The sequence below is a fragment of the Pempheris klunzingeri genome, chromosome 1, assembly GCF_042242105.1.
Source record: "Pempheris klunzingeri isolate RE-2024b chromosome 1, fPemKlu1.hap1, whole genome shotgun sequence".
In the NCBI taxonomy this organism is placed as follows: Eukaryota; Metazoa; Chordata; class Actinopteri; order Acropomatiformes; family Pempheridae; genus Pempheris; species Pempheris klunzingeri.
In genome coordinates this window covers 28,771,681-28,788,339 of record NC_092012.1, presented here as the reverse complement: position 1 = coordinate 28,788,339, position 16,659 = coordinate 28,771,681, and the positions used below count along the sequence as shown (strand labels likewise).

The 16,659-nt window shown below is 41.8% G+C and overlaps 1 protein-coding gene across 2 annotated transcripts; it reads left to right on the top strand.

Moving 5' to 3' along the window:
* Positions 1-81: 81 nt before the first annotated feature.
* On the top strand, positions 82-16,108 carry plekho2 (pleckstrin homology domain containing, family O member 2). 2 transcript variants are annotated; one of them, XM_070835484.1, is made up of 7 exons: positions 82-411; positions 8,161-8,310; positions 8,608-8,730; positions 11,805-11,909; positions 12,031-12,129; positions 12,684-12,992; positions 13,078-16,108. In XM_070835484.1, the coding sequence occupies exons 1-7, from the start codon at positions 403-405 to the stop codon at positions 14,434-14,436; spliced, it is 2,154 nt and encodes a 717-aa protein (XP_070691585.1). In that variant the 5' UTR covers positions 82-402; the 3' UTR covers positions 14,437-16,108. The 2 variants fall into 2 exon arrangements, with proteins under 2 accessions (XP_070691585.1, XP_070691594.1); XM_070835493.1 differs by lacking the exon at positions 82-411 and adding an exon at positions 7,565-7,693.
* The last annotated feature ends 551 nt before the right edge of the window (positions 16,109-16,659 follow it).

Sequence of the window (16,659 nt, the reverse complement as noted above, 5' to 3'; positions counted from 1 at the left end):
ACTCAACTTTACCCTCAACTAAGTCCGCGGTGCTGATTTAGAGTTCGGCTCTTTCGGATGATGCGCATTGAGACGCTGCTGCCTGCTGGTCGAGTTGCTCCTCCTCGACAGACTTCTCGATTTAAGAGTGTAAAGGGACTTCAACCGGAAACCAAACTTTTCTCTTCGAACTTTTTTTTTTTTTCTCTCTCTCTCTCTCAGAGACGAAAGAGGAAAAAGAGACGACCCTTGGTGTCACAAACTACACGGTTCCTTATTTTCGTCATTTACGCGTGCGGCTGGAAATGTGTCAGCAGCCGACCAACAGGGGAGAAGTAAACAGTTTCTGGCGAGGATAAGGGTGAGGACGTCGAGTGATTTTAGGCGAGTCTACGCTCACATAACGGATTTCGGTCCTTTATCATGGAAGATGTAAGTAATCTGTTGAGCCGCGCCGTGCGCAATGCTTGGCTCCGCGGAGCACTTTATATGCTGCCTTTGCATGCAAGGTCTTAGTTTTTGGGATATTTAAACAAATGAACACTTCAGTAAGCATTTGCTGTGGGATGTTTTAAGCCTCGGGAGTGAAATCCTCTGCAAGGGCGCGACCGAGTTATTAGAGCAAAGTTGAGGCCCGCAGAAAAGGTGGCAGTGCGATTTTACTCCGATGCATGTAAGAGAAATGACTTAGTTTTGGGGGGGTTACAGCCTCACCAGGCTGTCTGCTGCAGTCACCCAGAGTCAACTGTACTTGGCACAAAGCACCTGCCCACCTGCCAATCTGTTGCATCAACTTGTTGGGTCGGATTCCGTAAGAAGCTGGCAACGACCGCAGAGAGAGCTGCGAACTCCATTCAGAAAATGACTGTTTTACTGCGTGTAGCTGTGAAGTCGTTTGTCTTAAAAGAGAAATTCAGACTCCTGGATCAGATGGGTCCTCTGGGAATTACGGCAACGTTTCTTTGCCGCAGGAGAGGATTTGGCAAATAATAGAAGTTATCTAAAGGCTGATATTTGGATTGTGCCTTTGCTGAATCCACTGTGGTGAGAAAAAGTGTGACCTGTTATGATGGTAGTCAAGTATCTTGTGATTTTAGGAGCAGGATGAGAGAAGAGTGAGTGACAGTTTGATTTGTGGCAACACATTTCATCCTAAAATCATTAAAAAAAAAGTCTTGGAACCCACAGATTCGTGGCTTACGGTAATGTAACATCTGAGGAGAGACATGCCCCAGTGGATGTTTGGCATTTTGAGGAAGCCAACTTTCTAGAAAAGGGAAGTCAAGTAGAGACACCTACAGCATGAAGGGAACTTGCTGCAAACATTCTCAAGCGTGCAGCAACCGCCCTTTGATTGTAACACTGATCCAAAACTGGTATTTTGCTGCCTTCCCCTCCCCATCCATCTTAAATACAGAAATCAGTGCTGAAATGAAATGAATTGTTTTTAACTTTCCTAGAATCACCTTCCAGTCCAGACTATGTAGGCTGCAGACCGAGAAAAACGCACATTCAAAATATATGTTAGAATATGTTATCCTTTATTCCTGCAAGCATCTTGCACCATAAACAACATTAAGGCTGTAAGTAGAGTTTAAGTTCCATATAGTGCCTATGTTCTAAGAAGTTTTCTCACGTATCCAAATTAAGCAACACACCAGTAATGTTTCCATGTCTGTCAGTGATTCATCAGAATTTCTCCTCAAACAGGAGCAACAGAGATATGAGGTCACTGTCACGGGTGGAAAGGTCTGATTCATCACTATCAAAGGCAGCCCTTTTCTCTGCTTCTTGCTTATATCAGTGTTGTGGAAGTGTTTTGTGAAGAGCTGGAATCTGAGTAGATGTTTGTCCTGCTTTGCTTTCGCCCTTCATTCCTCTTCATCATCACCTTTCAGCCCTCAGATCACATGAACGCTCAGCTGTAGACATCATCATAACATAAAACATCAACAGTCTCATGTGGGATGTGTTTATTGTGCAGTGAGACGGTGCTTTTAAATCATACAAAACCTCAATTCATTTTGTTCCAACATGCTATTACACGGTCACAGTAACGGAGCGCTTTGGTGAGCGATTCGGTCGCTACCTTCGACCCGTTCTGTATGTCGCTTGTCATGGCCCCCCCGCTCTCTCCCCCTTGGCTGTCACTGTCCAACAAAGGCAAAAAAATGATAATTAGAATAATATCTCACCATCTCACTACATTTTGTACAAGATCATATGAAAAGAATTCACATTTTATGGCACTATTTGTGATATTTAGACAGATTCTTTCATTTTCTTTCTTTGAACCTGTAAGGGTTAGAGTCTGTGAGGCTCAGTGTCGCATTGAAATTAGAATTCATGTTTCCATAGAAATCAGTTTAGAAAAATGGAAAAATGTGCACAATAGCTGCAGTGTGTAGTTTGTATTTTCTGACATAAAAAGTGAGGAGAATTCAGAATTCACTAAGACTTTTCTTATCGTATGAATAGCCATTAACAGCTGTTTGGCTCTCTGTCTTTATTTTTTGTCATTTCCTGCTCTCCTCCTCTCTACTCCACATTATCTGCTTTACCTTTCGCCCCCTCCCCAAAACCACTGTGGCCCCTCTGTGATAGTAATTTGCCTCAGCTCTATGAGTCATCCTCTTATCGCCACCCCACTGACCTAGAGTGCGCGGTGTGACGTGTCTGCCTGACCCATCTAGTGAAGAGGAAACAGACTGCCACATTATGTGCCAGGCACAAAACAATTAACCCTCTCTCATGATCGTCCTGCTAGCCAGGCCTCTGCCACACAATGGATGAATGTGTGTGTGTGTGTGTGTGTGCGCATCGTCTTACTGGGGCACTGCAATTTCTGGGAAAGTGCCTTTATGAAAAAGAAAGTGCTCAATAGTGAATGCATGTGTGAGGTCTTGAATTTGTGTCCTCGCAGGACAAAAAGTCCTCAAGAGATGGAAAGATGAGGAAAAAGTTCTGTTGGAAGACATTTTGCTCATCTTAGGAGTGTTGGGTGTCTGGCAGTTGGAGCTTTTCCACAGCTTGGATGGAGCTGAAATTCTGGTCGAAACATCAGTACAAACAGTTGAAGCCTGTGTGTGTGACAATGCATTTCAATAAGAAGCATCTATTCGCTTAGCTTTAAATGATGTCATGTGTTGTATCACATTTAGAGCTGCAACTGATGACTTTGCTCATTATTAATTTATCTGCAGCGGTCACAGCTAAAGAGTCCAAAGTGATGTTGTTGCATTGCTCACTTTATCCAACCAACAGTCCAAAGGGAAAACGTATTTCAACTAACTGGACTAATTGTTGCACAATCTGAATAGACAAATTCACTTTTGAATTCTGGGTCAATTTTTGTGAATTTGCCAAATAATTTGACAGAGTTTGGTCCCAACTGCAACGACAAAGCGTTTTGAATCCGTTCAGCTCCTCTGACTGTCTTCTCCATAGCAACAGGCTCAGCGGTATCATAGTTCTTACAGCTGTCTCACTGGGGAATAGAACACTGTGGAGGATAAGTCAGAAGTAATATTCACTAGTGAGTGTCTTACCATACTAAAGCATACTAAAAGATAGATAGATAGATAGATAGATAGATAGATAGATAGATAGATAGATAGATAGATAGATGGTTGTGGAGAAAAGTTGGCCCAGCCATCACCACGGATTTTATGGCTCGCCAAGAGAATTTTTCTAATATTTCTCTTTGTTTGACTGTGACGCTCCAGTTTTAGTTTGGTACCCACGCATTTAACAGGAAGTGAGTCATGGTCATGACTGGGCACTGCTTTGTCTGTCTTCTTTTGGCAAGTTCTACTAATTTTGCTGTCTGTTTGCAATCCCCGCCTCTTTACAAACTGGGCCTGGTTTTCCCTTCAGCTCAGGTCAGCTACAGCCCAAAAATACAGTTTGTCAATAAAATAATTCATTGATCAGTAGAAAATTAATTGGAAATAATGTCAATCATCTTTTAGTCATTTATCAAGAAGAATTGCCAAATACTTTCAGGATCCCACTTTTCCAGTTTGAGGTTTTGCTGCTTTCTCTTTTCATTTCGTTGAAACCTGAATATGTTTGTCTCTATCTTCCTTTAATCAGCAGTGAAAATAATCATTAGTCGCAGCAAGGCAATTATTATATGATCGCAATTATTCGAGCTGACCGCCATCATTTTGCATGATTATTAAATTCCACAATTAAGGGAGTTTTCAAGCCGCTGTTAAAAATGTCGCACCAAATACAAAGTGACTTAGGTGTGCTTCTATTAGCTGGTTGAGGCAAATACACAGTCCACCTGAGCACAAGGATCCAATGTCTGGGACAGACACATGGGAAAAAGAGCCTGGCTGTCAGATTCTGTTGTTTCAGCTCATATTAGACCATATTTGTTGCTTTCTGAAGCAACATGATGACAGAGAAGTGCCAGTAACTGGCCTCTTGGTTCATAGTGGGGGAGTCCCTGCAGATGCAGCAGTGTGTTTGGCAGCTCTGGACATCATTTACAGTAAGTCCATAGCTGCTTCATTTCAGTCTGTTTAAACCGAGTTTACCAAACAGCTGATTAGCCATGCAGTATTCCCCACAGCACTATTTATTTGACAAATGTGCTTCCCTCTGCATATTAACTTATAAATATAGAATCAAGCATCTTTCAGTGTCCATTAACCGTCTTGAACCACTTTTTCGTTACACTAGGTCGGCCTACTCTGCAATTTTAGAGCAAGTTACTTAAAGTAAATCTGTGTGAAGCAGAGTGAGAGGTGAAAGATTGTTTCGGGAACTCTCTGAATTTCTCTAAACTCTAAATGGTTACTCACAGCTATTTGTATAACTTACTCACTCCCTGTGAGCAATCAGTTGGTGAGAAAAACGGAGAGAAACCCCATTGCTGCCCTCCTGCACCACCATCACATGAGGTTACTTGTCCTGGCCTGTAACGTCAACCTTTACACACGTTCAAATGTTTTTCCATTGAGTTCTGCGGGATTGATGCAAGGATTGTCGTCCGGCCAGTTTTAGCCTGTAGATTCAGTGTGCTATTTTGGATTTGGTCAAAAAGATACTTGCAGAAAGTTCTCCATAAATAATAGGAACTAACAGGGGTGTCTTTTTAATGGCTAATTATAAACAGCATAAGTTGCATTTATGTCAGTGACTTTAGCCCTGCAGAGCGTGTGGTCTGAGGTGTGACACATAGAACAGAGGCCTTAGTGTCGCAGGTTTAAAGCTTCAACGTAAAGCATGTTCTCCAGATTGAGATGTGTGAAATGATTGACTGAGCAATCACTGAGCAAAGACTAAGTCCGTATCTGTTTCTGATAGTAGTGTGTGGACAGCTCTGTCATTTATTGCAGCACATTTGGTTGTGACAACATTGAGAGTAACGACACTAAACAGGAAGTTTATCCTCGCAACGGTTTGAGCATCTTTGAGCAGAACAATTTTCAAGTGAGAAATGCTGATATTATTGTTCATTAAAGGCTTAGTAAAAGGTTAATGATACCAGCAGAACAACATATTGGTCCAGCCACGCTGTCGTCCCCCGGCTTTAAACGTTAAGGGGTTAGCGGGGGTAAAATGTGAGCTCCAGTGAGGCTTGTGGTGAGTTCAAGCTGGGCAGGTCAGCATGAAAATCAATGAATGCCAGATGCTCCCTGACATAAAACTTCATGAGAAACACATGTCTTCTAAGGTGTGCCTCTTCCACATGCTTTGTTTTCTTGCCCTCTTTTAAGCCTCAGCTCGCATGAGATACTTGCAGATACTTACTGCAGCATGTCACCGCTCTGCATGCTATTTTAATCTGCCTAGATGTCAGTTGATCGGTGTGAGCTGTCACTACAAGACCACAGATAGGACAGCTTATAGTTTGGGGTAAATGTGTTCAGTGCAGAGCTGATTTCCTGTGTGAGTCCAAAATTGGAGCCCTTCAACTGATTATCTGATATGCAGAGCACTAGTAGCCAGCTGAGCCCTGAGTAATGGAAATCTCTCATTGCTGCTCCATTGCAAGAGTTTGGTCAGTGCAACTCTGTACTAAAGTGTTCCACCTAGCTCCATCAATTTTTTCCATGTTCGCCCATGTCAAAGGCATGCCAAGGCCAGCCTGAGCCCGAGGGTGGTTTTCTGGACAGCACAGACAGAAACAGGCTGCTTTGTCTTTCTGTGGTCAACCTATCCTACTTGCACTATCACTCCTCTTTAAAGCTTTTTATTTTTGCTCTTCTCACTCGCCGTGTGGCGTGTCTTTCCTCACTGCCGGGCGTTCCTTTCTTTGCAGCTGCACTGCTGTTTACCAAGTTGAGACACATTTGCAGTTACAGTGAAAGTGGAAAAAACAGCGAGATGACCTCCCACCTAATCCCCAAAAAGAAAAAAAAAAAGGTATCCTGTGGAAGTTCTTCCAACAGAAACAGAGGATGTGAATTTTGCACTTGTTAGTGTTTTAGTCACCATGAAGAATGAGTGTCTGGTTTTACACAGTGCTTACTCCACAAGTCTATATATATGTAGACACAAGTCTGTATTTAGCAGAGATCAGCCTGTCTGCTTGGATTCATTGCAGAAATAATAGATTGCAATGGTGAAGTATCATAAGATAAATGGCAAAGCGTCCATAGGAACTTCGCAAACCACACTATTTAACATGCTGACCTAATGACATTATATGGCTAAATACACAGCTTCTTTTTACCGCTAACAGTTAGCTTTCCACATTCAGTTAATGTGCATGTATGCCCACACTAATGCAAAATAAATCATGCTGTGGGCCATAAATATGAACGTTTTAAACATACTGAGAAGGATGTGTGGGTGTCATTTCAGAACAAAATTAGAATGTTGAAAAACTTCTTTCTCTGAATTCTGAGATTCAAGATTGGAGCCTTCCCATGCTGTTGTTTGGATAATTTACCTTTTACGATTGCAACTACATTAATTTCAATTGTTGTCAACACCCATCCATGCTAGTGTAAATATAAGCCCCGAATTCAGCCGTATTTCAGAAATTATCCGAATACCTGAGTATACTGATAAGCACGAGTAGAACTGCTTTATGATTAAGAGTGGCTTGAGAAGACAGTGGACTACAGCTGTATCCAACTATATGGTGGCATCAGATGTTATGTTTCTGAGTTTTTTTAAGTTTAAGAGTGTTTTTACCATGTTAGTGTGTAGGAGCACAGCACCACTTTCACTATGAATGCAAAAGTGTTTCAGTTCCTTTATATTTTGTTCACAGGTTCATTATTTATGGCACTGGTGGCTGTGTTTTGTGTTGCCCAGCAGCTGCTGATGTCATGCTCTTTAATGTTGTACCGGATACCCCTGATGTTGGCTACATGCTATCACCGAACACGCAAAATAAGTAGGCAGCTGATGTGCAGAGCAAAGATGCTGTCCAAAGCAGATAGAGTTGGGGGTGAGTAGAGAGTAAATCAGAGGCCCTGCAGGTTTCCAGAGAAGAGAGCAGAAATGAGAACGTCTGGAAAGAAGTGAGAGCTGCTGGCTCTGCCCAAGTTCTCCAAAACCAAAAATCTTTAAACTCTCCACTGTAGTGTTTTTCCCACAACCTCGATCTGAGCCCAAAGTGATCGCACTGGCACATTTCTTCTTAATTGGTCACACTTCCCTTGACCGTAGGAGCAGATGTTATTCAATGTAAAAGGTGAAAATCTCACATACAAACACATGAGAGTCAAAACAGGAAGAAGCCATGGTAAGTCATAAGGTGATGTCTTACTAAGAAGAGTTTGAATGCTGTTTCACTGGTAACATTTGTGTCTTGCAACAAATAATGTTAAATGAGTCACCGCTGTCGGCACAGTGGAGCACACACCTGCAATGTGGAGCACCCATTACCAGCCATTACCAAGGCTGGGTGAACTTTACTAGATCATTTTAGTTCATAGTGATGCTTAGATGGTGCATATTCCTAAATACATGTGAGCTGTTGAAGGAGTCCAAAACATATTTGGGCCTTGCATGAAAAGTTGGAAGTTGGAAAAGTTGCTGTTAAAAAGTTGGATTATACATGACCAAAATATAAAGATTTAATAACATACTGGTATAATACCTTAGCCATTTTATAGTACAGGTATACTGTGTAATATGAAGTGAAAGTGTACTCAGCACGCACCCTGGTTTGTGTTTTGAGTGTGATTTCCTTCCTCTGTGTCATTGTAGGGTGTGAAAGAGGACCCAGCCCAGTGTAAAGAGCCAAAGTTCCTGGCTAAGGCTGGCTGGGTGAAGAAGGCCCCCGGCCGACTGTTGGCAACCTATAGGGACCGCTACGTCCATGTGGAGAAGACAGAGATTGTGGTGTATGAGAGTGAGGTATGCTGCCACTTCTCTCACAAGTTTGCTTCCCTGCGTATGCATGCAGCACTGTCACCAGTTTTCACCATGTTACTGGACAGTGTCATATAAATGCTGTAATGTTATCTTTTATTCTGTTTTATCTTTTATCTGTTATCTTTTATTCTGTTTTATCTTTTATCTGTTATCTTTTATTCTGTTTTATCTTTTATCTGTTATCTTTTATTCAGAATAAACAACTGCTGTTCTATCCTATATTTCTGTCCATTTTAATGACACATTTGCTGGTAATTTAACCGTATTTATGTGTTGCAGAACCTGCAGAACTGCTTGGAGAGGCTTGACCTGGAAAACTATGATAAATGTCATGAAATAAAGAGCGCCTTCAAGAAGAAGCACAGACTGATACTGATTCGATCACAGAAGTCTGGGAATAAGGTGAGCTGAGAGATGCTTTGGGTGAAAACAGACCTGAAATACAACACCATTTCCAATGGTTACATATTAAATAAGGTTATATTTTAGTATAATTAGTATGTCACGGCTCACATACAATAGCACATATATTAAGTAGGACTAACTATGGCATAATCAGACAAAGGCTTTGCTGTAAATGACGCTCATGTCATGTTTAAAAGAACATTTTCCCACAAATGGAGGAAGAGAGCAAGCAAGACAGTGACTGATGCTGTACAAATGATCTAAATCAAGCTATTCATTTGGAGTGGGAGAGGTGTGACTGAAGTGCTTTTTGGCTGCTCTTTATCTACCCTTTTTGATAGATAAGAAGGTGATGGGAAAATTGTCTTCTTCATGTCTGTTGTTGTGGGTTTGTTGATTGATTTTTACAGATAGCATTAGTTTTCCCTGCTAGTTTAATCCACTGGTTTATTGAATAGATATTTTTCAAAAAAGATAATAATGAGTATTCATCCAGCAGTTTACCTGAAGCATTTAGCTGAGAAACGTGTCTTCTTTGTGTCATCTTAATACAAAATAGGTCAAACACCCTTGTTTGTGGCTCCCCAAAAGCAGACGGCTCCAACAAAGATTCAAAAGTGACTTATCTTTTGGGAATAAAAGGAAAAATAACCTCTGCTGTAATGAACATGGCACAGTGGGACCACGAACAGTAGATAGTGCAATAAAATTGCAGCACATGTAATTTTCCATCTCAAAAAGGGGAATTCAGTCTGAAGTAGTTCTAAACTAAAAATAAGAAGCTAATATCAATTTGTGTTGCATAGCAACAGGATGTGGTCGAAATGTGATATATAAAGACAGAAGCTGGAAGTAGTGAAGTTTAGTCACATGATCTGAGCTTGATGGCAAAAGAGAATTCATATTGGACTTATTGGCTCCAAATGAATGGTAATGCTACAACTGCTGGATGTGTGAACTTTGAGTGCTACAGCCTTACTGGGTCTGGAATGACTGGAGTGGCTTATGCTGGCCAGTATTAACAAATGATGACACCCATAAACGTAAACCATCGTTCCAGCACCGTTATCCCAGCAAAGCATATGTAGGATGGCTTTAAAGGATGCATGATGGAAATGTATTCTGCAGACCTGGAGATCTGGTCTGAGATCAGCCATCTGCTCTAAGTTAGGCATCTGAAATACTGAAACATGAGACAGCCTGTTTTTTCATACCTTTCCGCAGTATAGTTTCAGTCAGGCTGTGGGCTGTTGTGAGTCGTTGTCACTTCCTCATTGAGGTTAACTTTAATGTTTGTGCACTGGCTTAACAATAAAGCCAAGGTTGGTGGTTTTGAGATTAAAATAATCTATAGGGGGGTAGGTTTAATGAGCACAAACTATTCACTTACCTGGGGAGACATGCCACTGCCTTACCTCTTTGCATCTTGATTAGACCAGCTGGAAGGACACCCCAGTGGTTTATGAGACCCATTTGAATACCCGATTTAACCTGACCTAGGTGTCCGAGGTGTGAGCCCTCACAGGTATCCCTTATCTGTCATGCATGAGCATACATATGAGTGGCAAGTATTGAAAGTTAAATTTGGATGCTTGGTCACATTCTTTGGCTTGTTAACTCCAAGCCAAGTGTGTGTGTGTGTGGCGGTGTGTGTGCAGAGAGAGAGAGGTATATGCACTATTTCACAAAAACACAGTATTGCTCACTTGTGCGTGTGTCACTCACCAAAATCAGCTTTGTTTTATTAAGAAGGAAATGGATTCATCATGTTAGTCCTTTGTTGCTGATCTCAAGGATACACACGACTTTTGAGAAATAACATATGCCCGTAGTATGTATAGTCTAATGCGTCAGCGCGTTCTGCTGTCCGTTGTCTCTGAATAAAGGGAAGTAAAAAAAAAAAAGGGAAATGTTGCTCTGAATTATAGTTTTGCTAGTTAAAATACCATCATTCAACATTTCAAAACAATCCTCTATTTGTTAAACTCAGAGTTTCCTAAATCTGCTGGTAGTTTGCGCTCTATTATGGTTGTTGAGTGTGACTAAAGTGAGTGGGTCTGATCAGGATGTGAGGAGCTACTTGGCTGCCTCTTGGTTTCTCCGGGGTAACCCTCTTCAGCTCTGTCTCTACGTGGCTGAACGGTGCCAAAGCAGACAAAAAGACTTTCTTAAAGCAGCAGCAGCAGTGTGTCTCACAACCAACCACCTGGGGCTGCTTATACTACTTATACTACTACTACACTACTACCTATATACTTATAGACCTATGGCTACATACAGTTATATTTGTAGTAATACTTATAGAGTTGACACACTCTGAAATGTTAAGTGTGAAGAGGCAGAGTGAGTATCAGAGAGGAAATAAGTGCAGTAATACTATATAAAGTACAGGGTTAAAGGTTCTTATGTGAAGATACATGGACAGGTTTTCTGAAATAAGATTGTAATTGTAGCTTCTTGAGCGAAGACAAGCAGTTTGAAAGGTACATTTAGACTTTAGACTTTAGACTTTAGACTTTATACTGTAATTCAAGACAGAGTACATTTTTTATTGAAAGAAATCTAAGACAATATGTACATGACAGTAGGGTTGAACAATGTATGTTGAAATGTGGAAACACACCACAAGAGCCTTGATTTCTTCTTTTACAGTGTCTTTAAAAGGTGTAGTTAAATGTTTAACCGTAATGACGGCTGTTTTCAGGCCAAAATTACTCAGCTGTAGCTCATTCAAGTTAATTCTGTGCATACTGGTGTCTGAACTAACAACACTAGACCCAAGATGTTTTCACTGTGATGACCTGAGATTACCAACTTACTAAATCTGAAGCAGACATGATGATGTGTGCTTGTAAAAGACCTTACAGAAGCTTCATTCGCTCCTCTTTTATGCCAGCTCTGGTCTTGGATCTTGTGGACAGTGTAATGTACTAGAAGTGCTTCCTAAAATGAACACATTTAATTCTCAGATTTTATTCTTATAATGTAAAAGAAGAGATGTTCCTCTGGACTGTATCACCTTGGATGTTTTACGCCTGACGAGTCATTTCTCTGCTTTATGTGACCGACAGGTCCATGATGTGAAGTTCCAAGCTCAGACTGCAGAGGAGAAGGAGGCTTGGATCAAAGCTCTGAGTGATGGCATCAGTCGAGCAAAGAACAAAGTATTTGATGAGGTAAATAACGTGCAGTCCCCACACAGGATAACAAATTCCACTTAATTTATACACATTTGGCGATTAAACGCTCAAATGGATTCAGTGAGAAAGTGAATGAATAAGCGTATTGTTTTTACAGGTGAAGGTGGATGAAAGCAGTAATTTAGAGCATGTTACTCGGACAAGGCCCAAAGGGAACCGTAACCGACGGCCGCCGACCAGGATACACATGAAAGAGGTTTGTGTGTGTTGGTGTGTGTGTGTGAATATCTTAGAATCCATTCATCTGTGTGTGTGTTGAAGACGCTGCCACAGTAAATAGGTCTAGATGTGAATCGCCGCTCTGTGTTAAGTTTTCTTGTCCTTCTCACATTGGATTTCTTATTGAGTTAAACACACACAGTATGAATGAGATGTAAGAGTGTCTGCTAAGCGACTAAATCAAACTCAACCGTTCCTGTTGATGATTTCATGTGGGACTGATACTTTTCTAGCTCCCCTAGCAAGTGTTTCACCAAGTTTTCTTTTGGTTTAGAAGCTCAAGGTACCTTAAACATACCTTCAGTTTTAATTCTAATATAATAATAGTTGCTGTTATGTATATTAGATGTATTTATTATACTATACTTATGATTACTGGATTAAAAGTAAATTTTAAAAAACTGGTGAGTATGACCTGACTCCCCCCAGTCTTTTTTGCCTTTGTTTGTATCCTTGATATTTTGAGAATGCTATATTTTCGCTTTTAGTTGTGTGAATTGTCTTGTTTTATTATCTTTTTTTGCCCTCTAGGTAGCAGTTGTGTCATCTGATGGTATCCTGCGTTTGGATCTTGACCTTGAGGATGCCACAATGCCTAATGGGACGCATCACACCAGTGTCGATGGCGCTGAGACCCCAAAAGAGGCCATCAAAGTCCCACCGTCTCCGTCTAATGCCCGGGAAGCTCCAGAGAAGGGTGCTGATGAGGAGGCTCAGACTGAGCCAGAGGTCATCCCCCAGAAAAAGGTCATCAAACCCCCCATGCCACCAATCAAAGAGGCTAAACCCAGTGAAACACCCGAGGACGAACCTGAGAAGGATGGCGGCCCAGAGAAAAAGGTGTGTATGATGCTATCACCCAACTTCACCCATATAATGTGTATGTTGGTATACCAGGCCTAGAAATATCTTTTCATGTTTTAAGGTCCTGAAGCCGCCGATGCCTCCATCGAAAGAAGTCAAGCCCTGCGTCTCACCTGGTGAAGAAGCTACAGAGGAGGCTAAAGCTGAAAAGACTCCTGATGCCAAGAAAAAGGCTGGTCCACCACCAACCCCTCCTAACAAACCCAGCTCCGTGAGTGGCAGTGCAGAGTCACAGTCACAGTCCAAGCCAAACCCCCACCCTCCTACCCCTCCATCCAAAGAGAAGAAACCCTCTGCGGAGCCAGACCATGAGGTTCAAGATACAACTGATGAGAAAAAGGAGAAGGAAGAAGACGATGAGAAGGAGGGGATGGGAACAGCTGTGGCAGAGCAGTTGGACTCTAAAGAAGCTCTTGCTAGTGATGATGAATCTGAGAGTCCCAGGGCAGAAGAACAGGTTACTGAAGAAGAATCGGGGGAAATTGCAACCAACGGCATCACCAAGGCGTCTGACAATGAGCCGCAAACAACCTCAGAGCCACTCAGAAAGAGCCCCAGTCCTCTTCTAACCACCAAGAAAAAGCCACAGAAACTTGTGAAGCCCAACACACAACACATTGAAGACAAAACAACGAGAACACAGCCGACTGAGGGACAGGACCCTCCTGCGCTGCTGCAGACAGCCTCAGATACCTCAGCCGATTCTCCTCAGGCAGAAGAGCCTCTACCCAAGAGCGAAGTCCCTTCAGTAATTGTCTCTTTGAATGACCCAGTCACTGATAACTTCTGCCCCAGTCCGCTGCTCTGTCTCTTGCCCGAAGAGAAAAAAAAGAAGGCAGAGGAGAAATCAGTAGATAGTGGTCAGCACTCAGACGATGACAGCGAGGGTTCCGAGAGTGAGGACACGCTGGCAGCTTCCACTGCTGCGCTCAGAGGAAGCCACCCTAGTCTGGATTTGTTGGATGCCAGCGAGGACGACATTCAGATCACTGTTAGTTTAAAGCCAACGCCGGCAGCATGCAAGCCTCAGGTCAGATCAAAGGTCTTTCCCTGCCGGCGCTCAGAGCCCACTCCTCCTCCCAAACCCTCGACCAAGGCCAGGTCAGCCTCCATTGGAGATCTGCTGTCTGACTTTTCAGGCAGTATTCCGGTGAGACAGCATACCGGAGTTGTGGACCAAAGCGTCGAGGCTTCTGGTGATGATGTCATGAAGCTTGAGGCTGAGGTGGCTGTGGAGATGGAAAACACGAGCGCGCTCCTGAGCAGAGTGTCCCAATCCCAGAGGGGAGGTGACGGGAGGGACATGCCGGAGGATCTGCTGGCCAAGGCCATGGACAAGCTGAAGAGGGCCGACCATGTCCTCAGGGAGGTCAAGAAACTAAAACCTGCAGAGAACTCAAACAACAGGAAGAGCTGGTGAATGTCAGGCTGACATGGAATTGACCATTCGCTAAACACCTGTCCTGAGCAGAGATTGTCCCATCATACCTTAGCAGCCTTAAATAGGCACTGCAGGCCTGTCAAGCTTTGGATTTCTCCACATGCTGTGTGGTTTGAATGAGGCTGAAGTAAACGTGAAATTTAATTTACAAAGAAGATCGCGAGCAAAAGTGTAAGGAACAGACTGAACAGTGTGTGTCAGCTCTAAAGTTAGCTGCAAACGTTAGCATGTCCTAATAACTTGCTTACTGTGTACAGTAATTACTAAGCATTACTTCTAAGGCCTTTCTAGTAGCCCGTCATTAACTAACTGCAATAGTTAGTGAGCTTACAAAAAAGACCCATTCATGACAAGCACATCCACTATGTACTAATTCCCGGCTCTTGGATGTTTTCAGTTTAGAGTGATGCCAGCGGCTCTGTCCTGGATTTGGGAAATGTTGCACTGCAGCAACCCCAGTCAGTGTTACACAGTGTTCTATTTGTTAAATACATCCGAAAAGCCTTTTCCAATGTAGAAGTGAATCATACCGACGGCATTTTAGATCAAGTGAGCTGATAAAATCTGCCGACGACAGTCCAATGTGCAAAGTGGTCGACTGGCACCTAGAAATGAGAAGCTGCTTTTGTCTTCGTCTGTCTTCGCTGGGTCAGATGTAACTAAGAATTTCAAGAGGTTCATCTGAAAGAGTTATCAATGCACGCTGTACATGTGCTGTGTGAGAATGGAAAGCCTGACAGGAGGATTAGCTACAGGGGTCAGTGTTTGGTGAACGGTCAATTGATGGACTTGGGCAGAATGGCAGGAATCTCTCATTTTTGATTGTTATTCAGCACATGCAACTGTCCGCTCTTAATTAACTATGTGCAATCGTTTCTAGTTTAACTTTCTCTGCAGCTGAAAGTAATGCTTAATGTTCTACTGTGTATTGTATATTTTTTTGTTTTATATGAAGTATTGGACGTTTTCAAGAATAATTACTTGAGAGTTTGAGAATTAATAATATAATACAAAGCAGTACTGTTACATTGAGAACATGCGAAAAGTACTAAAAAGTGTTAATACCAAATTACACTGTTTTAATAGTTTATACTGAGGTAATGGTCTACTTCATGGATTCAAGAGGCCTTTTTCTGTTTTCAGAAACAATGTTTTTGCTGGCAGTTTATATGAGGGAATTTATAATTTTACTACAGCAAATGCTGTTTAGTGTTGATGAGGGAGGAAGGACGGACCAACATAGCTCAGGAGTTTTCTGAAAATAATCTTTTCAGACTAATCATGTGATTAAAACAAAGTGAATTACTTGTACCCCACATAGAAGGATTATAGTTTTGTTATTGATACTGTTAATGCTGATATTGTACATATCACCGCACAAAGCGTTTGTAGCAGCCCTGTTGGCTCTCACTAACCACTCTTACAGATTGTGCTCATCAATGATGTTCCTCGTAATCTGAATCATGAACTCGAAGGAATTCCCCCTATTTTTTGTCCGATGCTTTGTCAAAAGATGTGAGGGTAGTTTTTAAGACTGTGCGCCACTCCATTTAGAGCATGTAAGAATATTTTCTAATATTAGATATAATTTTGTACTCTTTGATAAAAATGTGCTATTGCCCAAATAAACAAAGGGAAATGATCCATTTTATCTTCTGTGTCTTTAATGTGATTGTAGCTCCTGGAAAGAAAGATTTATTTAAGAAATGTAAGAAGTGAATTACTTAATGACTTAATTAATTGGCTTGCCATGGTTGTAGTATTGGGTTTCTGGAAAGTTTTTTTTTTTTTAACAGAAATCAACTTTTCCTAACTTAATTTCAGTGTTGTAACAATACTTAATTAGTTAATTGACATGAAATTGACAATGATTTGATAATCAATATGTCTTTGTTTTGTATCATTTGAAAGGGAATACCTTTTTGGACTGCTGCTAGGACAAAACAGGCAACTGAAAGACATCACCTTGAGCTTAAATTAAAATCATGAAGGGCATTTTATAGATCATATGGAATGAATCAATTATAATACACTCAAAACGGATGTTGTGAAGTCAGACTAGAAAACGACCAATTTATTTTGAAGGGCATGACCGGAAGTGCTTTTCTCTGTCACTCCGCGGGTCTTGCCCGCTGACTGGAGCACTCTGTGGTCTTCACAGTCATGACTGTCTGTCGTAGCGGCCGGACTCCTGTCACCTGC